This window comes from Panthera pardus, unplaced genomic scaffold, assembly GCF_024362965.1.
Source record: "Panthera pardus isolate Hobbes unplaced genomic scaffold, ASM2436296v1 HiC_scaffold_24, whole genome shotgun sequence".
In the NCBI taxonomy this organism is placed as follows: domain Eukaryota; kingdom Metazoa; phylum Chordata; class Mammalia; order Carnivora; family Felidae; genus Panthera; species Panthera pardus.
Genome location: NW_026526810.1, coordinates 128,748,188 through 128,774,208, shown reverse-complemented (window position 1 = coordinate 128,774,208; position 26,021 = coordinate 128,748,188). Strand labels below are relative to the sequence as shown.

The 26,021-nt window shown below is 55.2% G+C and overlaps 2 protein-coding genes across 3 annotated transcripts in view; one reads left to right on the top strand and one right to left on the bottom strand.

The window, feature by feature from the left end:
• The window catches only part of DDX24 (DEAD-box helicase 24), a 34,464-nt gene extending 29,772 nt beyond the window's left edge, over nucleotides 1-4,692 (top strand). For both annotated transcript variants that reach the window (XM_019462155.2, XM_019462153.2), the window contains exon 9: nucleotides 1,672-4,692. In XM_019462155.2, the coding sequence (XP_019317700.2) occupies nucleotides 1,672-1,946 (275 nt within the window). In that variant the 3' untranslated portion in view covers nucleotides 1,947-4,692. The remainder of the gene's footprint in view (nucleotides 1-1,671) is intronic.
• OTUB2 (OTU deubiquitinase, ubiquitin aldehyde binding 2) lies at nucleotides 1,636-25,387 on the bottom strand. The gene is made up of 6 exons (XM_019462152.2): nucleotides 25,180-25,387; nucleotides 14,294-14,389; nucleotides 12,816-12,934; nucleotides 8,812-8,896; nucleotides 8,025-8,219; nucleotides 1,636-7,057 (listed from the first exon to the last, which is right to left on the bottom strand). Exons 1-6 carry the CDS (start codon nucleotides 25,180-25,182, stop codon nucleotides 6,815-6,817), a joined length of 741 nt encoding a protein of 246 aa, XP_019317697.1. The 5' UTR covers nucleotides 25,183-25,387; the 3' UTR covers nucleotides 1,636-6,814.
• Nucleotides 25,388-26,021: the final 634 nt, after the last annotated feature.

Below are 26,021 nucleotides of genomic sequence, written 5' to 3'. Positions count from 1 at the left end.
GGATACATTCGGCATTTTCCCTTCAACTTTTGTCTGGTTGGAACCTCCTCACAACCATGGGTCCTTTTAAAATGAGCAAGATGCCTTTTCTTTCTTTGTAACAGGCTTTAGTCCCAGATGAGCCTACGGCCCTTGGCCTTTGTTCCCTCTGTCTTATTTGTCTGGAGCCTTCGGCTGCCTCCTTCATGTGGAAAGGCAGTGGAGTATAGCAACATTAGGGGTAGGCTCTGTGGCCTGGCAGCCAGTGCCGGTCCATTCCCTTAACTGGCTGTGTGACCAGGTTGAGTTCCTTAACCTCTCTTTTGTACCTAGGCTGTCATCATGTATAAGACGCAGGTCCTAAAGTTCCTACCTCCTGGGGTTATTGCAAAGATGGCTTGAGTTGATGAGTGTGAAGTGCCTGTCACAGTGCCAGCAAATAGAAAGTATTTGGTACATTTTAAGGTATTTACGATCATTATTGTTACTGTTTATCATCTCCTCTGACCTTCATGGTCTCCGGACATAAACAGCAGGAATTACTGTCCTTTTACATATGGAAACTAGAGGCTCACGGAAAAGGAGCAGTTTGCACAGGGAAACAGCTCTACTACTGGGCCTTTCCTGAGCCCCTATTCTGAATGTGGGCAAGAGCCTAAGGATCCAGGGATGGCTCTGTGTGGTCCCTGCTCTAGGAAAGCTCTTGAGTCTAAGAAGTGGTAGAACCAAATCTAGAACTGATGACACCAGAGTTAGATCCAGTGTTCTTTCCATCCCACAGGTGGGCAGCTCAGCTGAGGTGTTGGCTTTCTCGGTGCCAAAGCCAACAGATTGGGAGGCCGACTTAAGCTGTCTGCTCAATATGGAAGCTGGGAACCAAACCAGTGGGCTTGGTGACAAGGAGCTGTTCCTTCTGTTAGCTCAAGCGTGGGCTCTTGACAGGTCAGGCCCTGGCTTCCCTTCCCGAGGACAGGCTGGTGTGGAGGCCTTGACTGTGCCGGCCTCCACAGGTGCAGTCAGTGCTGGTGGTGAGGTACAGGAGAGCTGGGCTGCAGACGGTGTTCACAGTCTCCTGGAGGCTTTGTACCTATTGAGTCACAATGGTCATAGGAAGAAAATTGGTCTTCAAGTCAGGAAACCTGGGTTTTAATCTCAGTTTGACAGCTAGCTAGCTAGCTAGCTAGCTCTGTGACCTTCAGCAAGCGACCTTGACTGTAAAATGGAGAGGATTCTGGTCTTAGAGACTTTTTTTTTTTGAGTGAAGACAATGGTGGCCCTGAGTATCCCCCTCCTAAATGGTCTTGGAAGTTAGCCAACACTAGCTTCCATAGAGAAGTTTTGAGCCTTGGTTCTCCAAGAGTTCTAAAACATTTTCTTAAAAAAAAAAAAAAAAAAAAAAATTTTTTAACGTTTTATTTATTTTTGAGACAGAGAGCATGAGCAGGGGAGGGGCAGAGAGAGAGGGAGACACAGAATCCGAACCAGGCTCCAGGCTCTGAGCCGTCAGCACAGAGCCCGACGCAGGTCTCGAACCCACCAACCGTGAGATCATGACCTGAGCCGAAGTTGGATGCATAACCAACTGAGCCACCCATGTACCCCTAAAACGTTTTTCATCACAAGTATCCATCAAGGGAAACAAAGTGCTTCTACAAATCACAATAAATACGATGTTTTGTATTGTGTTTTAAGGAAGAAAAACTGACCAGCAAGAAGAGCGTAGGAGACAAAAGCAGATGAAGGTCTTGAAGAAGGAGCTGCGCCATTTACTCTCCCAGCCGTTGTTCAAAGATGACCTGAAAACCAAGTATCCGACTCAGTCTGGCAGGCTGCCCACGCTCACGTCTGCCCCGAGAGATGGTGAGTCTGCTTTGAGCTGCCTGGCCAAACAGAAGAAGAAGAAGAAGAAGCAGCAGCCGAAAGAGCAGCAGCAGGAACAGCCGCAGCCAAGTACAAGTGCAAATTGACCACCCTCCAGGTCAGAGTCTGTGGGTGACGGCACGTCGTTTCTGTGTTCTCTGGTTGTATGGAAAACCCGCCCGCTTTGCGTTCCACTCCACTGTCCGCCCCGGTTATAGAAATCTCCCTGTTCCTTGCCAGCGCCCACTGCAGGCGAGACCTCGTGCACATTTGTGTTGTTTTGGAGTAAGAATTCTATGCAGCAGCTTATATATTTCTGTATTCCAGTGTGTACAGGCTTCTTGTACGTTCAGCTTGGTTTTCTCAATTAAAAACGGTAGAGCCAGCGTGGTATCCTGAGTTTTTGGCTGGAACGTAGCCACGCTAATCCTTTGGCTGCAGATGCATGTGGGGGGTGTGTCATCCCACTGGACGGTGTGGATGGAGCAGCTCGCCTTCGCTTCGTCGCTGCTTTTCTCCACAGCAGACCCCTCGCGGCTCTTCAGCTCTCTACCGCTCACTCACGGCTTTTGCCTTGTCTGAGCCACTCCGCAAGATGGGCCGAGAGAGGCTGCCGTTCTCGGGTTCCAAGAGAATACAGGCGTCCTTAACGTCGGAGCCGCTTGTGGGGAGGCCGGTGACGGCACGCTGAGTCTGGCACGGCGAGGCACTCGGGCTCTGGCGCCAGCCGGTTTCTTGCGCCTTTTCGCTCCCCTCCCGTGTGACTGAACGGATTGTCGCCCGTGGGTCCCACGTGCCGCTTCCCTTATCCTGAGCCTTTTATACAAGCTTGTCCCTCCGCCTGCTTTCCTTTCCCATCCCTGAGCACTGCGGTGTGTGCTTTGGGTCCCTGAGCCCCCAGGAGGACATAGTGTCCTGTGGCTCCCACAGTAGCCGTGCTCCCCCTCTTCCTAGCACGTGGCACGTTGTATTGTCTCTGCGAAGCTCCTTGACAGCATAGGCTGTTTTTATGATCCCTTGCAGCCCTGGGGCTTAGGTCAGGGCATCGTGTAGGTACCTGCTGAGGGAACTAGTGACCTTTTGGTGCCACCCGAGCTTTCTCTGGCTTAGTCTCGGTGAATAGCCACAATTGCCAGAGAAGCATAGATTTCTTCACAGCTAAGCCTGGGCTTCTAAACAGGTGTCTCCTCGGCTTCACGGTTGACAAGGTTGGCAGGATGGCGGCGGTGTTCTCTCGGCCCCCCTGTGTAACTACAACGGGACCCCTGGCCTGAACTCAAAATCGGGGATCCCTGAGTGTTGACCAAGTACTAAACACCGGTAGGCACTTTCATGTTTTATCATTTAATATGACAAGGTCCTGACGTACAAGTCCCAGTACCTTTTGTAGTTGAGAAGGTGGATACTGAGCAGTTAAGACGGGCTCAGGATCGCAGAGCAGCCAGGTGGCAGACCTGGGGTTAGAACTGTGAGTATTAACTTATGGGCTCAGGGCAAGTTCAGAAAACTGCTTCAGTCTTAAAAGGACAGACAGCAGTGTTGCCAAGGAATGTCTCCCCAGGGTCACCAGTGACCTGGAGAGGAGATTGTAGTAGAAAACAGTCCTAGTCTGAGAGATCAGTTCTTCAGTGACAGCTGCTGGAAGAGGCAGGGGACTCTCCATTATCTGAATAGTACAGGGGAGGTTTAAACAGGTTTAAGGAATCTTAGCAGCACCTGAGTCGTGAATGGATCACAAACAGATCCACTGATGTCTGTTGACATCCTGTTCTTGTCTCCTAACAGGAGATTGTTTTCATTTTTTGGTGGGATAATATGTTAAAGGAGTAGGTTTTTGTTTTTAATCTTTATCTTTGAGAGAGAGAGACAGCGTGTGAACAGGGGAGGAGCAGAGAGAGGGAGACACAGAATTGGAAGCAGGCTCCAGGCTCCGAGCTGTCAGCACAGAGCCCGACGCGGGGCTCGATCTCACGAACTGAGACCATGACCCGAGCTGAAATCGGACCCCCAACCGACTGAGCGCCCCTAAAGGGGTAGGTTTTTAAAGATAAGGTTAGCCCCCCAAGCAGTTCTGACTTGAGGTAAAGCTTTGGGGAGTCCTGTGGTTTCTTTGGCACCTCCAGTTCAAGGGCAGAACATCCTGAGTATCTGGACCTTCCACTAGAGGAAGAGCCCCTCTCCCCTGCTGATTTACTCATACACACAAGCCCTGTGGGAGAGCTGATCTTCAGTGCATGCCAGGTACCAAATACTAAGAAACTAGGACAAAAGTTGTCACGGAAACCATTTTAATGCTAAGAAAACGTTTCCACCAAGTGCTGGAGAAGCTGTCGGGCCTGGCCCATACCCCACAGGACCTGGGCTCCCCCGCCCAGGGTAGCTACTCAGTCACAGCTCCTGCCCCCACTTTGGTCGGGGTGAGAATGTTTCTTAGCCTTGTCTACTGTTTCCTGACACTTCCCTTTTGGGAAGCCAGTTTCCGTCCTAAGGTGGCATTTCTCCACATTGCAGCAAGAGTTCTGCTGCTCCCCTACTTGTGGAGCACTGTGTCAGGTCTCAAAGCTCTCCTCACAGTCTTGTTCCACTTTAACCAGTGATCCTGTGATGTGTAGGTATTGTTTGTTTCACCAGTGTGAGAATTGGGGCTCAGAGAGGTGAAGTACTTGGCCAAGGTCAAATAGCTCGTAAGTGAAAAGGTGGGATTTGAACCCAGGCAGTCTGGGTACAGAGCCCCTCTGTGCTTAAAATAGGAACCTAGTTAAAAGCAAGGACAGTTTGTTCTTTTTGTTGTTAAACATTCCCATTTATAAAGTTCCCTTTGGAAAGAAAGTAATAAATGTGCAGTTGCAAGGACAGCCTCTCAAAGCAACTTCCCTGCCTGATTTTGGTTTGGAAAGAGATGGCTTTGTGAGGTGGGGTGGAGAATTATCCAGAAAAGTCATGCCAGCATGACTGGCTGCTGCAGACAGGCCAAATGATTTCCATGAATGATTGGATCTTAACAAGTTACTGAATTCTCCAACTTCCTTTCTCCACTGGTGCTTTGCCTTCATAGAAGATCTGAGTGCAGACATGAAGGAAGAAAGCCATGGCTTGGATTGGGCCAGTGGTTTTGGGAAAAAAGGGGAGAGTGCAGAGTAAGAGCATGAGCATCATTTGCCTTTCTCTAACGTTCTGATTCTAAACTAGTAGGATCTCTCCTGGGAAGAGGGTCCCATAGGAGCGCTGGCGGACTCTCAGACCCGGAAGCACAGAATAGGAAGTCTGAGAGGGAATTTCTCCAGCCGGTCTGCCAAAGAGAAATCTGCTCTTGTGAAGACACCACACATCCTGAGAAGTGGCAGCCAATGCTACTAATGCTGTGCCCGAGAGCCCAGCTGGAGGCCCGGGCCATCTCGCAGCCCCTCGGAGCAGGGCCATTCAGCTCAGTAGTGTATTCATACCCTTCAGTTTGAATATGGTGATCCTGATAGTCACAAGTCCTGTAATGTCCTCCTTCCCATCCCCCTTCTTCCAGTGTATTGGTCATAGACCCTGGCAGGGTGGCACATAACCGATTCAGAGATCAAGGTCAGGTTTACATTCCTGTGGAAAGGTGACATAATCACTGAGCGTGAGCCCTTGGGTTTAAACTCGAGCTAAGGGCTGCAGGGGAACCAGGGTCCCTGCCTGGAATTAAAGCACCCTAACATCTGTCTTCACAAAGGCAGAAGTCAGTGTTCCCCCACCTCGGAGCAGTCTGCTGCCTAGTTCCTGTGCACAGTCTGGCTGGCAGCAGACATGCACTGTAGCACCAGTGGATTCTCCTGAATCCCTGCAGAATGGAACCTGTGAGCAAAGTCCTTAGGTCAGGGAAGTACCCCCTGTAAGAGCTCGCCACCTGTACCCCAAATCAACCAGGGCTCTTTGAGGTCCTGGGGCAGCAAGGTGACGAGATGTTAAGGGGCAGGTCCAGGCGGATGAAGGAGGCAACTGCCAGCCAGGGCTCTAGGCTTCCAGGCAGTTTCCACAACAGAAATCTCCCCTACTCCCCATTTCCTTGTCTTGTCTCCATTCTTTCCCACCTGATTTCCCGCCAGCCCACAAACCAAGAAGGGGGAAAAAGAAAAGCCACAGACAGCCTTGCAAAACTCGTCTGCCCTGCCCAGCTGGAGTCTATGGCTGCGTGTGGGGTCTCCACCTGGAGGATTATCTGGGTTCTACTTGCAGGCTGTGATGGGGATGGTGAGACCACTTCCTGGTCTCAGACCCCAGTGTTCCTTGAGCCTGTGCAAGGTGGGGCTGGCTGCTGAATCCTGAAGGGCCTGCCCAGGGGCAGGCAGTCCTGGACCTGAGAGAAGTAGAGGGGCCACAGCAACTTGAGCTTCATGCTGAAGGCCCCTTTCTAGACTTTGGCATAAAGTCTTTTTTTCCCCTCAAGTTAGGGGGAGGGAACAGGCCCATCGTGAATGGCTGGAACCATGCTGAAGTCCTTACATTCAGGTTGGCCTCACCTGGCCAGTGCTTCAGTCGGCCATCCACCACAGTCCAGTCCAACAGCTGACTGGACTGGATTCTTTCTTGTGGAACTGGTAAGTCACCGAGGACGGCCGATCTTGAGCTTTTCCTCCCAACAGAGAGGTACTACCCCTGGTGAAAAGGACACCAGAGGACCCTCTTTTTACACAACAGAATGTCAGCACTGGCAGCATCCTTGTCCAGATGAAGAAACAGGCCCAGAGAGGGGAGGCGACCTCCCCAGGGTCTCAGGGACCTGAGAGCAGAGCCAGGGATTCTGGCTTCGTAGGCCTGAGTTAGACAGCATTTGATCCTCCATGAAAACAAATACTAAGAATATCACCAAGTTACCACAGTCCGTGACGGGTGGGCCACATTGCCGGCCACTCGGCCCAAAAGGCTGTACGTTTTCTAACCGTAGTCTAAGTTGCTTTAAAAAACTGCAAAGTCAGAATGTTCCATTTGGAATGTGGTCCCGTTAGGTGGCAGGCTCCACTGCGTGTCCCAAAAGTAATTCACATTTATCGGCTGCATACAGGATGTTGTAGTGGGATGTTTTATAGAGCAGGTAAACGGAAGGGGTGGCAGCCTCGGGGAACACGTGGTGGTTCAGGGCCGTGTCCATCTCGTCCACATACTCCACCTGTAGGGCGATGTTCAGTGCCTGAGACAGGGCTGTGATCTGGATGTGGTCACACTCCATGGCCATGGGCTCCACTTCCTGCAAAAGCCAAGACGCAAAAACCCAGTTTAGGAGGGAGGACAAGGGAGAAACCCGGCCCTGGCTTTGGTGGCCCCGGGTCACAGCGTCTGTGCTGGGAGGTCATCTTGACGACAGCTCATCAGGGAGGAGGTAACAGCCAGGAATCTGCTAGGACTGCGAGGCCTGAATCTAGATCTGGATTCTGGGGTCTAGGTGTGTGTGGGAAGAGCAGCCTATACTACCTTGAGGAATCGGGAAGGGGGCACAGGAACGTTTAAGCTTGGCTTGTTAATGCACAGAACCAAAGAACGTCAGAGCAGAAGAGGACTGGCGTGAAGGGATTTAACAGAGGCCAGGCGAGTGAGTCCAGATGCTGAAGAGGCAACAGAGAGAGGCAGAGATGGTGGCAGGCTGGCGAGTGGGTCCCCCATGACTAGGGCAGGTGCCTGCCCCTCGGCTCCCGCTGATTGTTGCCACGCAAGAACAAGGCCCCGAGAGCCGGATCTTGGAGAGGACTCCCCTTCGTCCTGAAAACTGCCCAACGTTTAAATGTTGGCTACGCTTTCAGATAAATGCGTCGTAGGCCAAACACATCTTAGGACAAATGTGACTCTGGGGCTGCTACTCCGCGGTTCTGTAAACGGTCCAATCCGAGGCCCTCGTTTCTCAGATGGAGAACCTGAGGCCCAGGCAGGGACAGTACTGGCCCAGAGCCCCACAGTTCAGGCAGCTCAGGTAGGGTCTGTTTCTGGCTTGCTCGTCTTGTTCTGCAGTTACAAATGCAGCCGTGACTTCAGGTCCCCTGCCTAGGGATGCTGGTGCTCAAGTCTCTTGAGGGCAGAGGGCCTTGCCCAGCACTTCCCTGCAGCCCACACGCGGACTTGTCTGTCCTCCCCAGTGTGTACAATCCCAGGAGGTGGGTGTTGCACAGCAGAGCCCGGGCCTGGGGACTGAGTCCCCAAAGCCTGAGACCCTGAGCACCTACGTGAGTGCAGAAGTCCTCGATGTCCGTCTCCTCATCGATGAAGTGTCGGAAGAAGTCTGCACGGTTCTTGATGAAGGCCGAGGTGAGCAGGCGCAAAAACTGCACGATTCGGTCGGAGGTGCTCTGGTCATTGAACACCTTCAGCAGGCTGGACACCGAGCCATCCTTCTCTACGAGTTCCACCACGCTGTAAAACTGCGCCACGGGCTATCAGTCACGGGAGGCCCGGGCAAGCCCCGCCCTCCTCCGAGGGGCCCTGTCCCCAGGATCCTCCCCTCTGTGTGGATTTCTGTTCTTAAATCCTCAAGTTGAGGTACCAAACTAAATCGATCTGGGACCAAAGTAAGAAGGGTACTCTGCCATGAGCGCCTCAGCCCAGAGCCATGTCTGGGGAACAGCAGTTGGGGTCAACTTCCATCACTGTGGTGGTTGGGGTTCTTATTTACAGATTCAGAACTGAATCCTCCAACCCCGCCCCCTCGCCCCCTTCACGAGGGGGTCAGGGGAGTAGGGTGGAGAGGGAGTGCGTGAAGGAGGCTGGGGGAAGTTTCCAGCTTGAGAGCTACCTCCCAAAGGAGGTACCTCCTCTCCAGGAGGGCAGGGCCCCGTCCCCCCCACATCCCCACAAGCAGGAAGCAAGTGCCGGTCCCTCCCCAGCTGGGAGGAGCCGGACGGGCAGAGCCACAGAGCCGTGGGCCGTGACGGGCTCCGGCCAATGCCGGCGGCTGTCTGCTCGGCCAGTGTGGGAGAACCTGGTCCCTCAGCCGTCCTGCCCAGGTTGACTCACAGCATTAAAGAAGTTTCGGAACTTGTGCTCTTCAAAACCGGCAGCCAGAAGGTCACTTGGGGTCTGCAGGACGCGCTCTTTGAACCTGAAGGGGGTGGGTTGGGGCTCACGCGGAACGCTTCTGGAGCACAGCTGTGCTGGTCAGTGCCTCCCGCTCTCACCCGCTGCCCCTCACGCACCCGAGGAGGCGCGTGTCACTAATAGCTGAATGCCCACCTTTCACAGCACCTCCCTGTGGATCCCGCACGGACTTTGCTGTCCTCCCCAGTGTGTACGATCCCAGGAAAGGGGGTGTTACACCCATTTCACAGAATAGGAGATTGGGGTCATCACCGTCCACTCCCAGTCACGTTGAACTCTGTCCCTCCTTCCCGTCCCCATGGTTCCCGCCGTATCCTTACCATCTGCGGCCTGGGCCACTCCCAGCCTTCCTGTGCTCCTGGTCCCCTCACAGGGACCTCTGGAGTCACCTAGCACAGCCCTCTCCCTCAGGACACGGCTCCTCAGCACAGATGTCTGGCGGGGTGGGCCCTGCCTAGCTCCCCAACCTCTCCTCCCTTTTCACTTTTCAGCCTCCCTCCCCCCACCCTCCTCAGCCACTCCCATTCGCATTTCACTCCGTAGCACCGGTCCCCTCAGCCAGTGGCCTGTACCTACTCACAATACCTAACTGTTCAATTTCCAAGATTTGGCAGCCAGTTATTAAACAGCCGTTATTTAAAAATCAAGGTGGGGCACTTGGGTGGCTTAGTCAATTGGGTGGCCGACTTCGGCTCAGGTCATGATCTCGTGGTCCATGAGTTGAAGCCCTACATCAGGCTCTGCAGACAGCTCAGAGCTTAGAGCCTGCTTTGGATTCTCTTTCTCTGCCCCACAGTCTCTCTCTAATTTGAATATATATATATATTTTTTTAATTTATTTTTGGGACAGAGAGAGACAGAGCATGAACGGGGGAGGGGCAGAGAGAGAGGGAGACACAGAATCGGAAACAGGCTCCAGGCTCCGAGCCATCAGCCCAGAGCCTGACGCGGGGCTCGAACTCACGGACCGCGAGATCGTGACCTGGCTGAAGTCGGACGCTTAACCGACTGCGCCACCCAGGCGCCCCGTGAATATACTTTAAAAAAATAAATCAAGGTATGTAGGGGTTGCCTGGGTGGCTTAGTCATTAAGCATTTGACTTTGGCTCAGGTCATGATCTCACGGTTCAGGAGTTCCAGTTGGGCTCGAGCCCCGCTTCTGTCTCTCTCTGCCCCTCGCTCACTTGTGCCCTCAAAGAAAAAAAAAAAAAATCAAGGTATGTAAACTTAACGATAAAATGAATTCTACTGAGACACACAGATAAATATCCAAACTCAGTTTCCTAACTATCTCTGCTTTCGAGGTTGTCCGTCTGTCGTGGACTGCACGACATATGCTGTAGCTTGTGTTTCTCCCCCGCCCCCCCCCCCCCCAATCGACCCCTGACAGTAGCTTGAAAACTAGTCACAACAGTATTTATACCACGAAATGGGCCTTCGTGCCCTGCGGCCGTTAAACCTTTGCCGGCACTGACAATCCTTCAGACCCGTCCAAAGGCCCTCGATCCCCCTCTCTGCTCCCACCGTGGGCCCCCGATGGCACAGCCCCCTTCTGAGACCAGTGCTGGTACCCGTGGGGGTGTGGTGAGGAGCCCAGCAGCTGCCACGCCCCCCAGACACAGTTTAGCAGCGGAGGTGATGAGTGACAGGTCACTGGGCTGGAGGGAGGGTAGTGGCCCACACAAGGAGTGGGGGGAGGCTCTGGGGAACCGGCTGGCACCGGCCAAACTGCAGCCCTGAGAAGGGAGGCCAGACTCTAGCGGGACATGGGGGACCCGGGTCGGGGGGTGTCACGAGGGACTAATGGCATGAGGAGGTGGTTTAGGTGCCTCATTTTGGGAGAGGGGGTGGTGAGGAGAGAGGGATGGTGTGTGTGTGGAGCAGGGACATCTAGACCAGGAGGTGAAGGCCTGCTGTGGCCAGGGCAGGCGTGGGGAACACCCTGCTGGCGGTTGCTCTTAGGCTTTGGGCCCCCTTCCCTCCCTGGGTTCCCCGAACCTCGGCCGCCTTCCCACATTCATTCCTCGCCTTGACTGCTGAACACCCCCCACCCCCCGTACCAAGCACTGAGGAGCGGCACACGGGCCCAGCCAAGTGGGCAGACACCCCAGCCGGGGCTCCCACCCCTTGAGGTGAGTGTGGCAAGGAGGACAGCGTTGGGACGTGGAACACGGGCTCTCTAGGCTGTAAGGCAGCTTTCGTGTGACCTTGGGCCAGTCTTGTAACCTTCCTGAGGCTCCGTGTACTCGGCTGTAAAACGGGGTAACACGAACCTCGTACATCCTACTGCCCCCTGGATACCCCCACTGGAAGGCTCACAGATATTTTGGACCCTGCATCACCAAGAACAGAGCTCCCCATCTTCCTTCGTCCCCTTTGCGGCAAGCGGCTTTCCCATCCTGGGAACGCTCAGGCCGAACACCCGGCAGCCCTCCTGGGCTCCCCTCAGCTCCGGCACCACAGCCACCAGCCACCCCCACGGGAATCTGGAACCCGACCAATTCCTTCCACCTGCTCACGAAGCCAGCGTCCTCTCCTCTCCCTGAGCACGCTCCTTGCCGCAGCCTCCCAGTCTGTCCTGCGGGTAGCAGGCCAGGCGAGCCTCTGCTCAAACCCTCAGCGGCTCCATCTCATTCAAGCTGAGACTCAAGGTCTCTATAGAGGCCCACGAGCCCCCCCACCCCTCACCTCCAACCCCTACTTAAAACTGCAACCCCCCAGCCCCAGACAACCGGGCCGCCTTCCCCGCCTAGTTTTTTTCCTACGACACTGAGCAGCACCCGGCACCTCACATGTTCTCTTTTCTGCTGGCCTGCCTGCTCCACAGGCAGGGAATTTTGTCTCTTCTCTGCTGCATCCCCAGGGCCTGCAACAGGGTCTCTGTGATGCCCTGCTGGGTGATGACTGCAGGGAGGGAAGAGGGTGCCCTGGAAGGAGTGTAGGGTGAAGGTACACAGCATGCCGGGCTGGTACAGACACATAAGGGCCGGGCTTTGCCAGCATCACCGTGCTGGGTCCTCCCAACAACACCCTAAGTGTGCAAAATTATCCACCTTCCAAAGATGGTGGAAACGGAGGCTCAGAGAGGCGGGGTAACTCGCCCAAAGTCACACAGCAAGTAAGCAAGAGAGTGAGGTCTGGCCTCAGGGCCCCGGGCCTCGGCATGGCACAACTCTGGGGGACACGGGTGGCATGGGAAACCCCTGTACTGTACTGTCTCAACCCTCAGGGCTGCGGGGAGACGGCAAAGTGGGTCTGGCACCAGGGTCCACAGATCCAACCCAGGTGCTCTGTGACCTGTGTCTGCTCTGGTCCCGTATGCGTCGCAGAGTGGCCATCAGACTCTCAGGGCAGTGAGAGCTCCAAGGTCAAGAAGCAGGTCTCTTAGCTCCTTGCTGCTCAAAGTGTGGTCTGAGACCCAGCAGCGGCGGTGCCTCCGGGAGCTCAAGAGAAACAGAACCGCGGGCCCTGCCCCAGACTGGATCAGAACCACACCCGACAGGATCCAGGCGGGTTGAACAAATGGTGACGCTAGAAAAGCCCTGACTGAAGCCCAGACAAAGGCCTAGAGGGTCGCTCTGGGGGCAGCTGCTGGACAGAGGCCTTCCTTGGCAGCCCGTCAAGAACCAGGCCTGACGAGCTAGACGCCTGGTTACGCGCACCCAGAAACGGGCGGCCAAACGGGCAGAGCTTCGCTTTCTCCTGGAATCTTCAGGAAGGCAGCCGGCACGACCCACCCAGGCGGACTCGGGCCAGAGGGCTGGCGGCACCCGTGAGCTCACTGGTTCCACCCCCGGCCGTCGGGCTGCCCCCACCTCCGCCACGGCTGCCCACTCCCGGGTGAGGCGGGCTGTGCCCGCGAAAGCCACCCGGCGGGGGTGGGGTGGGGTTCGGGGCCCAGCGCTCCCTTCGAAGCCACTCACCTGAGGACGTCCCTGCTCTTCCCCAGCAGAGACTCCAGGTAGGAATAGCCCAAGGCCCGGTAGAAGCAGTTGCCGTCCCCCTTGGTCTTGCGGATCTCAGTGAACCTCTTGCTGAGTTCCTGTGGGGCAGAGAAGGAAATGGGGACATCCGCAACACCGCTGACCCTCGCGTCACGTCCTGTGGGGACCCAGGCCCCCGTGTCCCCCGGTGCTCTCAGACTGGTCGCCCCTTCCCGGTCTCCCGGCTTCATCACAGAGGTTAAACGATGCTGAGCACGTCCTTGTGGCGGGCGGGAGTCATGGCCCGCCTTCAGGCAGCCTACAGTCTGCGGGAGACAGACGGACGGACAGAACAGGGAAAGCACGGGGGCGTCTCAGAGCAGTGGCATCTACACCAGACTTCGGAAGTCTGGGAAGGCTTCCTGGAGGAGAAGTGGTGTGCGTGGCGGGGGCGGCACGGGTGAGCGGAGGCCTTGGGTGGGGTGTGACTGGAGGGCCAGGAGTCTGCAGAGCCGGTAGAAAAGGCCTCCGCAGACAGAACCAACCGTCCGCCCAGTCCTTCCAACATTTCTCAAAAGCTGCGGCCTCCCCACGCCACCCACCTCCGGCTCTGCTCCTGACTGCCCATGAAATGGCCCGGAGTCCCCTTTGCTGCCTCGTGGGCCTATAGTCGGGGTTCTGACAGCAGGGCACGGACTTCACGGCGCCGGGGAGTCCCTGCTCCCACCACAGCGACGAGGCGGCTTGGAGCTGACGGGGCCCATCCCAGGCAGGCCAGCAGGAAGACCATGCTCCGTGGGGAACCCCACCTCCTCTCCTGAGTGGGCGCCAGGGCCCATGGGTCTGTGCCACCCAGCCCCCGCCCCCGGGGGTGCTCCCCACAGCTGCAGGACAGAAGCAGAGTTCTGCCGCCCCCCAGAGATGGACGGTGCCCAGGCTCCCCCTACTGCCCTGGTTCTGTGAGCTGTCCCTGCATCCTTCCAGCAAACTCCCCATTTGCGTAGCCCAGCTGGAGTGGCCCTTCCCCGCCGAGAGATGGCCTAACGCCGTGGTTATGGATGCGGCTGGCGAGAGAGACCAGGCTGCCTGGTCCGAACGCAGCTCGTCCACGCACTAGCTGCGGGACTGTGGACCTGTCATCTCATTTCTGGGCCTCGGTTTCCTCAGCCGTCAAACGTGGATGCCATAAGTACTGACCCTGCAATATCGTAACGAGGTCTCAGTGAGTACGTAAAGAACTTAGGACAGCACCTAGCTTTAAAATAAATCACTATGTTTCTTTGGGTGTTTGTTTTGGCAACTAAAAGATTTCTCATTAAGGCAAATGCCCAACATCGAAATATTCTGGGAGCCCTTTAATTTGCCTGGAGCCCAGCCCCAGTGCTCAGCCTTTCTGCCTTCAAAGTGGCACCTTCACCTCTGGTCCCAGCTCCAGCCCCTTTGATCCAAGATCCTCTCCTCCTGAACCTCTGCCTCACCTGGATTTTCCTCTGGTAAATCCTGTTTTCAGGATGATCCCGAAGAATTGACAGAATGTCACATTTTTCTGATATTAGGTCGAAAGATGTTTCACTCTGAAAGAAAAAGCAGCAAAGCTGTGACCATTTCAAAACAACTGATGGACTTCCACCAAGGAGGAAGCCTCCGAACTGCTAGTCACGTGACCTAGTGAACGTTACCTTCCCACAAAAGGCACGCGTGAGGACGCTCCCAGCATCCTGGATGCCCTGTTCCCTGGACAAGGCTAGTCGGGGTCCGCCCCATCCAATAACTTCCGGCTGGGTTCATTTTAGAGCATCACCCCTCAAACCTAGTAAGCCTTCATGCTGGAGCATGAGGTGTCCCCTCGTCTCCTGTCCTTCCTGCCTCATTCATTCGTTCTTTTGTTTGCCAACAATTCCTGACCGTCCAGCTCGCCCCGAGCACTGTGCGACAAGCCAGAAACAAGTGAGAACCTCCGGCAGAGGCGCCACCTACCGGTCACAGTCCACACTGCAGCTCGGAAGGAGTCGGTCCGCTCCAACCCAGAGGCGGGGCTCTGCCAGGAAGAAATCTGCAGGGTAAGGGCAGGAGACCTCTCCGTTTCAATAGCCAACTCCCTGGCAGCCTCCTCCCTGCCTCATGCTGTTCCTGCCCAGACAAGTGGGAGACGCACCCCTGCCTCCAGCCCACCCCCGGAACGGCTCTGATCTCAGCATGAAAATAACGGAAGAGGAACTGGTGTTAAAACCATGTGTTGTTGAATTTAAGATAAGCAGCCCCGGTACCTGCACTCAAACAACCCAAGGAGACAAGTTACGCCACACCACGCAGGTGAAAGGTTGGGGTTACTGGTGATTTCTGGGAATGGAAATCCAGTTTCCCATCAATTTGCTGCCGTCATTTTCGACAGAGTCGTCACCACTTTGACTTTACACCTCCAACCGCGTGGCCCTTTCCCGGGCAGCCTCTCTGTCTCCCCATGGACTCGACAGTGACCTCAGCTCCGCACCACAGGGCTCACAGAGGAGCCTTGAGGTCACAAGCCCCTTTCCACCTGGAAAGGCGGCTGGGTTTCTGATGATTAGATTTCTCCAAAGCTCACCACCGGAAGCAGGGAGCTGGGTCACGAGATCATACGATGAGGTGGAAGGGACTCGCAGGGCTACCCGTCTCCACACTGGACGGACTCAAGCTTCTGTCTCACAGTGAGCTTCTTTGGCTCTGATTCCTGTACCCAGCAGCCAGGACAGAGGAGCGCTTTGGCTGGTTCGGGACATTTCTCGGGGCCCGGATGCTCCCTGCCATCCAGGTCTCCGAAGCCACATTGCCTCCCTTGGTGTAGAACATCTACCTGATTCCCCAGGGCCCGGAACACGGCAGGGGATGAGAGGTTTGTTAAACGAATAAAAGCCACCTCCTCCATGAAATCTCCCTGGCTGCCCCACCCCATCCAAGTCCGGCTTGGCCTCTCCCTTGAGCTCACACTATATTCCTTCTCTCCCTTTCTGGTGACCCCAAACATGCCTTCTCCTGGATTTGGGGTGGGGGGGGGGGAGTCAGGCCAACCGGAGAAAAACCTAAGAGTGGAGAAGGAGGATTGTGTTGTCCCAAGAAGAACAGGAGAAAAAGGGTTTCTAAAGGAGGGAACAGGCCCTGCAAATGCCTGGGTGGGGGTGGGAGGAAGAGATTCTGAGTTTTCCTTCTGGAAGCTTCCATTCCATATCCATCCTTCTTTGCAAAATTAACTTTGCTTCGGGCTCCTTCCTCACGTCGGCTCTGACATGACAGGGGCAGGGAAACCATCGGAAGTCCAATAACCATTTGGGGGCAGATGCTGCGGGGTTGCTTTTCCATCGGTCACCACCCATTTCCTCCCTACTTAACAGGGTTCCTGTTTTACTCCAGGCAGAGTGGTAGAAAATGACTTTCAGTTTTAGATAAAAGGAACCAAGCTCACAGGTCCTACCCCTTCCTCTTCCTTCCTGCCTTCAGTGCAGATGCAATGTCCGTATTACAGCAGCCATCCTGTGGCCGTAAGGCTGAAAGCCAATACACAGAGAATGGTTTGATGTTCTGCTGCTATGCTAAGCCCAAGATGTAGGAAAGGAGAGGCGCCATGATCGTATACCCACTACGTGCCATGGTCTGGGACAGAGCCTTACATATCCCCGTTAGCACATTTAACCCCCGAGAACAATTACCCTACCCGCTCTACTGACAAGGTCAGGTCCCTCGTGCCAGGAAGGGATTTAATGCAGATCTGACCGAGACCCATGGAAGCTCTACCAAGCCAAAACTGCTGGGCAGACAGAGCTCCTGAGGGATCAAGGCTGCTAGACTGTGGCCCCAGCTGGGCAGACAGCATAGCTCTCTACCAGCTCACGGTCTAGCGGTATCCCCCAAGCCGAGGACACTCGTCACGGGGGGAACAAGAGACGGTTTACAGGTGTTGTCCGCACATGGGGTTAAAAGACATTGAGGCATCTGGAGGGAAAGTTATTCTCTATTCAATTCCCTTCCAACCTAATCACGCCAAGGAGAAAGTTGGCTTCTAGTATACCTTTAATGCCTTTAATGCTCTACTAGCCTCTTTTGACCAGCGAGCAGGGAGCCTAAACGTGTTCCATTTTCTTTTTCTTTTTAAGTAAGCTGGATGCCCAGTGTGGGGCTCGAGCTCACGACCTGGAGATCAAGAATCACAACTCTGCCAGCTGAGCCAGGCAGATGCCCCCAAGTATTCCATTTTTATTTGTAATCCTTTTTAGTTGTAACACAAGCCAGCTTTGGGGGCACCTGGCTGGCCCAGTCCATAGAGCTGTGACTCTTGATGTCTGGGTCATGAATTCAAGTCCTACGTTGGGCACAGAGCTTACTTAAGAAACAAGCCAGCTTTGGGGCGCCTGGGTGGCGCAGTCGGTTGAGCGGCCGACTTCAGCCAGGTCACGATCTCACGGTCCGTGAGTTCGAGCCCCGCGTCGGGCTCTGGGCTGATGGCTCAGAGCCTGGAGCCTGTTTCCGATTCTGTGTCTCCCTCTTTCTCTGTCCCTCCCCCGTTCATGCTCTGTCTCTCTCTGTCTCAAAAATAAATAAAAAAAATTAAAAAAAAAAAAAAAAAAAAAAAAAAGAAACAAGCCAGCTTTGTTAACTTCCTTGGCGTATCTTTAAAAGTTGACGTGATTTGATCTATTCTAAATCACGGAAGATTTCTGTTACTGACATGACAACAGTTGCTGGCGAGCAGTTGATTTTGCGCTCCTACTGTGCGCTAATGGAACAAATACCCACGGGACCCCGTAAGTTTCAGAATAGGAAGTCCACCTTTGCTGCCTGGGGGGAAAAGTAAGGTGGCACCCAGGTATGTTTAAACACAGCAGGTGCCCCGACTCTGCAGCACCCTCTCGCCCACAGTCTTATTTTACTCCCGAGTCCCATTAACCACCTCACTAACAAAAGTCCGGTTCTGGGTGGCTCAGTCAGTTAAGTGTCTGACTTTGGATTTTAGCTCAGGTCATGATGTCACGGTTCGTGGGATCAAGCACCACACTGGGCTCTGCACTGACCGTGGGGAGCCTGATCGGGATTCTCCCTTTCCCTCAAAGATAAACATTTAAAAAAAATAATAAAGTTGGCATTCGGGGCAAATTTACGTAAGCTACTTAATTTAAAGGGAAACTGTCAAATAGCACTTTGGGGGGGGGGGTTGCTCTCGGCACTGAGAGCCAAGCTCATCACACTTGGGGCTAGAGAGACCCGCGGTCAACACTGGCTTCCCCTTCATTCCCGTTGCCAAGCCCCATCTTCTATGGGTGGTCCCTGTGGTATGTCGGTCAATAGGTACCCGTCTTTTTATGGCAGTAAAATATACCCAACATAAAATATACCCCCATAGCCACTTTTAAGTGTACAGTTGGTGGCATTAAGTATGTTCACGCTGTTGTGCGACCATCTCCACCATCCCTTTCCAGAACCTTCTCTCTATCCCCACCTGAAACTCTACCCATTAAACACCAACTCCTCATTCCCTGCACCCCACGCCCCCATCCCAGTCCCTGCACCCACCATTCTGTTCTTGGTCTCTGAATTTGCCCATCCTAGGGACCTCATGTAAGTGGAATGTATTCGTTTTCTTCAAACCACGGAGTTGTTTTCTGTTTGCATGCGTTTTATTTTGTTTTATTTTTTAATTTACATCCAAGTTAGTTAGCTATAGTGCGACGATTTCAAGAGTAGATCTAGTGATTCATCCCCAATGTATAACACCCAGTGCTCATCCCGACAAGTGTCCTCCTTAGTGCCCCTTCCCCATTTAGCCCATCCCCCCCCCCACCCCTCCAGCAACCCTGTTTGTTTTCTGTATTTAAGGGTCTGTTTTGTCTTCCTTCCTGTTTTTACATTATTTTATGTTTGCATGTGTTTTAAACGTGTATACATATTATTCTACAGATATCGTGGCCTTTTTATTTTTCTTCACTCAGTGCTATTTAAGATTTAGCCCTCCTGACAAATGGTTGCCCAGTGGTCTTCCTCTTTCTACCAGGGGTGATGGAGCCTCGGGTTAGCTCCAGCGCCCCCTAGTGGCCACAGGTGTATTTATTGGGCTACGGGGCGGGGGAGGGGTGGGCAAGAGGGTTTCTACCTTGGCGCCTTCAAGTCCCAGCCTGGCAGGCATCCAGAAGGCCCAAGTCAGCTGAAGTCACCTCCCCACCAGCATGGCCCTGGTCACAGCTCTGGGGAAAAACTAGTCTCAAACTCCAGGGAGAACCCAGGCACAGCCTCAATTTACTGGCCCATAAATCAGATAGAATGCTCTGGGTTTGACACTGGCTAACTCTCATTGATGCTTTTTTTTTTAAATTTTATTTTAATCGTGGCTGAAAACTTCCAGGATGTTACAGAAAAAAGGACAGGCCACGCCTGAAAATGTCCCGTCAGACCTAATCAGGCCCCCTGCTACGGTTTTAGCCCTTAACTGCTGGTTTGCAAATAGATGGTAAATAAGTCAGGCGGTTGGCAACTTTGTTCGGAAATGGCGTGTAGCAGGTTAAGTCGAGAAAAGGACATTTCTCCCATCACTGGCTCTTACCCAGCAGCCCTGGGAACCAGCCCCGCTAGCATGTGAGTTTGGCATTCAGACCAGGTCCGAGTCCACACTGGGAGCCTGGACACGGACTCCCTAGCCTGGTGTTCACCTGCAGCCTCAGAACCCAGGTGGAATTTAAATCACCTACCCGGGTGAGCAGATCCCGCCTCGAGTCTACACCCCCTCCAAACTCAGGGAAAGGCAGATTCCCCATTTTCCTCTGGTCTTCTCTCCAAAGCCTCTCTATAGACTGAAAACCCGGCCACGTAGCCCCAAGAGTTGCCTCCACCAGCCTCAGACCAGCCCTCCACCTATACCCCAATCCACGCATCCAGCCACTTTGGTTCGAAGCCCTGAAAGCTTCTGGAGAAGATGCCTTCAAGCGGGGATGGGGAGGTCTGATCCCACAGCTCTGCACCCCTGCCCGTGGGGACCCCACGTGCCCAGCGCTGTTCGAGGATCTCCAGGTACCCCCGGGAGATGATGGGATGGGCTGACATGGGCTGCAGGACAGGGAGGGGCAGAGCCGAATGGAGGGGCTCTGGCAGCTCTGTCCAACCAGCCCTAAAGGCTCGTCTCATGACATGACGTGTGACCCCAAGCAAGACCCCTGCCCTCCCATGAGCTCTCAGTAGGCTCCTCCTGGAATAGGTGCAGCTCGGGGTCTGAATCCAGACTCCCTGGGCTTTCAGGAGAAACGAAACAGTAGGAGAATAAAACCCCAAAAGATCACGGTCCTTGGTCACTTTGGTTCACGAGTGTGTGGACCCCAAGTGCTTGGAACAGCCGCTGGTGCCCAGCAGGTGCTCAGTGACAGCTTGGGGAATGAATGAAGCCACCTCTGCTGGGCATTCACTATGGCAGGTGCTGTGGATTATCTCATTTAAGCCTCGCAATATCTGTTTTACAAACAGCAACGGAGGCACAGAGAGGTCAAGCCATTTGCCTGAGGTCCCACAGTGTGGCCATCTCAGGTAGGGACTTGGACGCAGCTCACCCAGCACATCAAAAGTATTCAACAGACCCGGCTGCCTTTCTGCACCTTCTCACCCTCCACGAACAGAAGCTACTTGGCCCTGACACGTGCCCTCTTGTCACATCCCGCCAGCTCCTCAACTGTCAGGCCTCGGGCTCACGCCTCTATCACCACCGCCCCATCAACGTACCCTTTAGAGCATCTGTGGACACCCCCTAGCCCAGGCTCTGAGGTGCCAGGAGGGCTCTCACAGGCCGACCCTGGGCCCCGGCGGCCAAGGCCGGCCCTCAGCCAGCCGGACCTCCCTCCACGGCTGCTGCACCAGCAAGGCTGACCGTGGGCTGACTCAGTCTCGTTAACCAGGCCCAGCACCCCAGAAGCCCCAACTCACCGCGTGGCCTGACCTCAAGCCACCAGCTCCTTCACAGTAGAGGCCAGAGCCTCCAGGGCCACCTGCCAACAGGGCTCAGAACCTGGCCCACCCCCCCTCTCCTCCCAGAAGGTCCCTGTTGCTTCCAGAGGCACCCCGAGGGCTCCAGGCCTGGTCTTGACTGCCTGGGGCCGGGATCTCCACCATGACTGCTGCCGGAGCTGGAAGGAACACCCTTTGAACTGTCTACATTAGGGTATGACGTATAATACGTGAACGTACAGAATGATCAATTTTTTAACGGGTGAGTGATCAAAATGTTTGGAGGCCAAAGATTTAGGAAAGACCTAGTGCCCTGAACTGGTTTCCTGTTACCACTGTGACAAGCTAGCACAACCTCAGTGACTTAGAAACCACAAAGATTTAGGGGCGTCTGACCTCAGCTCAGGTCATGATCTCGCGGTCCGTGAGTTCGAGCCCCGCGTCGGGCTCTGGGCTGATGGCTCAGAGCCTGGAGCCTGCTTCCGATTCTGTGTCTCCCTCTCTCTCTGCCCCTCCCCTGTTCATGCTCTGTCTCTCTCTGTCTCAAAAATACATAAACTTAAAAAAAAAAAACAGATTTATTATCTTGCATTTCTGAAGGCTCTGGGGGAAAAGCCATTTCCTTACCTTTTCTCCTTTCTAGAAGCTACCTGCGTTCCTTGGCTTCGTGATCCCCTCCTTCCACTGTCACGACTCCTCACTCTGGCCCTCCCGCTTCCCTCACGTCGCTCTCCCCACCCACCCCCCGCCTTATAAGGACCCTTGTGATTACATCATTGGACCCACCTGGGTGATACAGGGCACTGGCCCATCTCAATACCCGTAACCTCATCACACCTGTGATGCCCTTGTTGCCACGTGAAGGAGCCCGTCCCCAGGTTCTGGAGATTTGGTGTGGACATCTTCAGGGGGCTGCTGCTCAGCCCAGCACCCGCATGCCCCTTCTCGGCTGTTCAGCTAAGGAAACGGGGAAGGCCCTGCATCCGGGCTCCCGCCCCTCTTGGCTCACAGCTGTTGGCTCACCTCGCGGAGACGCCGAACTCAGACCCCCGCCACCCCTCATTTGACACCGGCCCTCATACAACATCGCGTAAAGGACCCTCAGATCTTCATCTCTGGCCCTGACCTCTCCCTGAAGCTCCGGCTTCAAACGGCCACCAGCCACCAGGATGTTTGGCCGGCATCCCCCGATGACCGAGCCCTAAGAGTTCTCTCGCTCCACACCTGCCTGCCCACCAGGGGGCTCCAGCTCCCCAAAAGGCCCCTCCATCCGGCCAGAGCTCATGCCAAACCCAGGACCCCTCTCTTCCCCATTGGCTCTGCTTCTGGGTCCCGTCTGAGCTGCCACTATCCGCCCCGTTGACCTCCTAGCTTCTGCTCCGGCCCCCCTTCCCCACCATCCTCCGCAGCAGCCAGCGCAGGCCGCTTAACATGAAATCCGGCCAAGGGCACAGCTTCCCTCCCTCAATTCCCTCCAGGGGCTTCCCTCACTTCGGAAGAGACTCAACCCTCCGCCGACCACCTCCCGGGTCCTACAACATCGGCCTCACTGACCTTATTCTCCCAGGTGGTCTCATCCGGCCTGGCTTCCTCCAACCCCGTATCCTTTGCGTGGACAGAGACGTCATCCAAGTCAACCACCTTTTTCCTTGTCAGAAATACGCTACGGTTCTCGCTCCCTCTCCCACCGGCAGAATAAAACCCAGATCCCGCAGCATAGCCTGTGAAGCCTTTCTCAGTACATTCTGACTCGACCTGCATGTCTAGACTCCTCTCTCTTCCCTCCTCTCAGCTCCCTGCATCCACACAGACCTTTCCCAGAATATTCCATTCTTAGCCAAGTTTCCAGGCCTTTAAGCAAGCTGTCCCACCCTGCCTGGAATGTACTCTTCCTCAAATCCTTCCTGAACACTCCTGTATATGCTTCAAAACCCCATGCAAAAGACCCCCTTGTGAAGCCTTCCCTGATATCCCCTGCACCCTCTGAGTGTACCAGCTTCCTGCCGTGCTCCCAAAGCCCTCGGTCAGGCCTCTTAGGCCATGACCAGTAGCTCAGGAATTGCTTGTGTCCAGCTCTGTCTTGACCAACAGGCAGTGAGTTCCTACGAGAGGTCAGGCCCCTAATCTGACTCACCTCTGTCCATCACGGCGCCTGACTAGGGTGCCTGCCGGGGGCTTATTTGACAAATAAAAGAACAAAGCATCGAAGGGCCCTGTTCGCCTCGGACCCTCACTCATTTATTCACCAAATGTTAAATGCATTTTGAGTGAGCCACCTCTACCTACAGCCCCTGCCAGCGGCAGCCCCAGGCCCGGACTTCATCCGGGCCCCTGCCTTCCTAAGGGGCCCTGGGACCCTTCCTCAAGCTTAGCCCAGTGACTTTGAAACGGGAGAGGGAAGAAGACGCTTTATTTCCCAAGGGCATTCCTCTGCTCCCCACACATCCAGCACCATTCACATCACGTGGAAACATCACCACCACACAGCCCACATAGCACGGTGCATGGCTAACAGTAGGTGCTCAATAAATGCTGGGTAAGCAAAAGAGAACAGACCCTGCGCAGCCCTCCCCCACCCCGTGATTCCCAGGCAGGCATCCTATTCGGTGCGTTAACCACTTCACCCCTCTCCGAGGCACCCAAGCCCTCCCCATCACGGGGTGAAGGGTTGGTGCTTTTTGACCCCATTGCCCTCCTACTTCCGGTCTTGGGAATCCGGTCAGGGGGAAAGTGGAGTCAGGGGCCTCCCCGTGTAGCACAAGGCCCAAAAGTTCAGGGCCCAGCCCCCACCCTCCCGGCCCTCTCAGCTTCCCAATGGCGGCCAGAAGGCATGCCAGCCTCCAGCTCCAGGGTGGCGTTTTAAACCCATCATTACCCCAGCCCCTGCCACTCCCTAGTGGGCGATACAGAAGCATCTGGCCCCTTCCTGGCGTAGGCGGGCCAGGGCAACCCCTGGGCACCGGGTAGAAGCAGGAAGTGGATGCTTCTAGATGCCCCAGAGGCCCTCCACCACGCCCAGCAGCAGGCTGGTTTGTCAGGACAGCCCCGCCTTAGGTGACCTGGCTGCCCACGCCAGACGCAGAATGTGCCAGGCCATGACCAGGCTTTGACCCGTGCCCCGGCCCAGCAGCATCCTGAAGGGGTGACCATTTCCCTGCGCAGACATGGGAGGGAGGGAAGGAGGCCAAGAAGAACAAGACATCTGTGTACGTCCACTTCCAGGACTCTTGTCACAGAAACAGACAGAGCTAGTTAGCTGGGGCAAGCTCTCCACACGCGGCGACTGGCAGGGTCCTCGGGGCGGCCCATTGTACAGATGTGCAAAACGGTGCTGGGCGCGGGGGTGGGGGGAGTGGTGGAAAGACCAGTCAAAGCCTCCTGGCTTTCCAAGGGGTGGAGGTGGCATCTGAACTCAGGGCTGTGTGACCCCAAGCCACCTAAGAGCCCTTACGCTCTACAGGCTCCCTGGAGCAGGGGGCCCAAGACGGAGGGGGTTTCCGGCAGTCAGACACCTAGTCTCCCTTGTGGACTGTCTGACCCCTCACCGCCCCCACCCGCGACCGGGAAGGTGGACTAATGTAACCACAAAGAGCACTGGACTGGGAGTCCAGAGGCTTGGGTTCAAGTCGCAGGTCTTCGACAATCAGTCCCAGCCCCCCTTCCTTCTCTGGGCCTCAGTCTCCCCACCTACCCAAGTTCCAGGTTTGGCCTGGCTCAGAGTGCCTCTGGGGCCATTTCTGCTCCAACAGTACTCTGCATCGGGGGTTCCTCCAGTCTTTCCTTTGCCTGGACCCCTGATTCACGTGCCTCACACCTTGAGGCAACCTCTCCATGTGGGTCCTAACTGCAAACACCACCTGTTGATCCGTGGGATGCGGAGGATGTCCAGCGACCTGCTGCCCCGGCAGCACCTAGGTCACGTGTGGGGCTTGGAGGGGGAGGTCTCCGATGGCAGAGACCTTGGGTGAGGGGGGCCGTGAGCTGCCCACCGAGGGGCTACTTAACAAAGGGGGCGACCCTTAGCCCTGGAGCCTCCCAGTTCCTGGCTCCCGTGGAGGACGCCAACTTTGCGCCCTCAGGCCGCACCCGCGGGGACACCGGGGACGTGAGAGCCGGGGACTGGGGGCCCTTGAGGCCGGACTGGGTCCCCTTCCCTGGGCACCCACGGGGGACGGCGAGGCCCTTGCCGGGCCCTGCAAGGCCTTTCCAAGAAAGACGGGGGCCCCCAACATCCATCCCGACTCACTATTCCCAGAGGTCCGAACACTGCGGGACCCGCGCTGGGGGCCGAATCTGGCGCTGGTCCCCGGTCCCGCGAGCGCACCTGCGCCCGGGCGGCGAGCCTGCCTACCGCGCCCCGCTTCCCCTCCCCCACTCCCCCCCCCCCCCCGCCGCCCCCGCCACGATCACTGACCATAGCGACCGGAGCCGTCGGGACAGGTCCCGCCCCAGCGAGGAGCGATCCGGTGCGGGAGGGCGCCGCAGGAACCACTGGCGGGCTCCGCCAGTAGGTCGAGGCGGGGGCCTCGAGGGCGTGGGGGCGAACGGAGAATACACCCGACCGCTCCGCAAACCACAGGTTAGACCTTCACTGTGTCCCAGCAAGACACACGCTCCGTTATTGACGTCTGAGACGGGCAATCAGAAGTCGGAGCACAGGACGTCACAGAAAGTGGGTGGGACTTCACTCGCCTTCCGCCTATGCTTTAAGGCCCCTTTGACAGGGAACCGCCCCCTTTTAAAGACAGCGAAGGCTTTTAACTAGCAAAGGAGTTCGCCCAACCCAGAAAGACAGGTTTTAGTTTGTAAAGGCTGAAGGGCTTTTGACCAAAACTGCAAATTGACGTCTTCTGAAAGATTAGTTGGCTCTCATTAATTCCTAAACAAGGCCACCTAAGTATAGTTTGCTCAAGATCAGAGGACAGGTGCTTAGGGAACACGTGCCCAATAACATTAAGTTACCTGCCTGCCCTTGTGTAGCTTCTAAATAATATTTTACCCACTCCCAACTCATGAATCAGTAGGTTACCAGGCACTCAATTAATGGTTGTTGAATGAATGAATTTCTAGGATCGTTGATTCTGTGCCTCTGGAATTGCATGGCTCTGCATGTATGGCATAGACGTGAATCAGGTTTGGTGACTCAGCCTGTATACAAGCTCGTTATTACTGAACATCAAACACAGGAATATGTCTCATTCAAACATTCATTCACCAGCCCTCCACCCCTAGAGGAGATGCTGTGGGTGGGGGAGG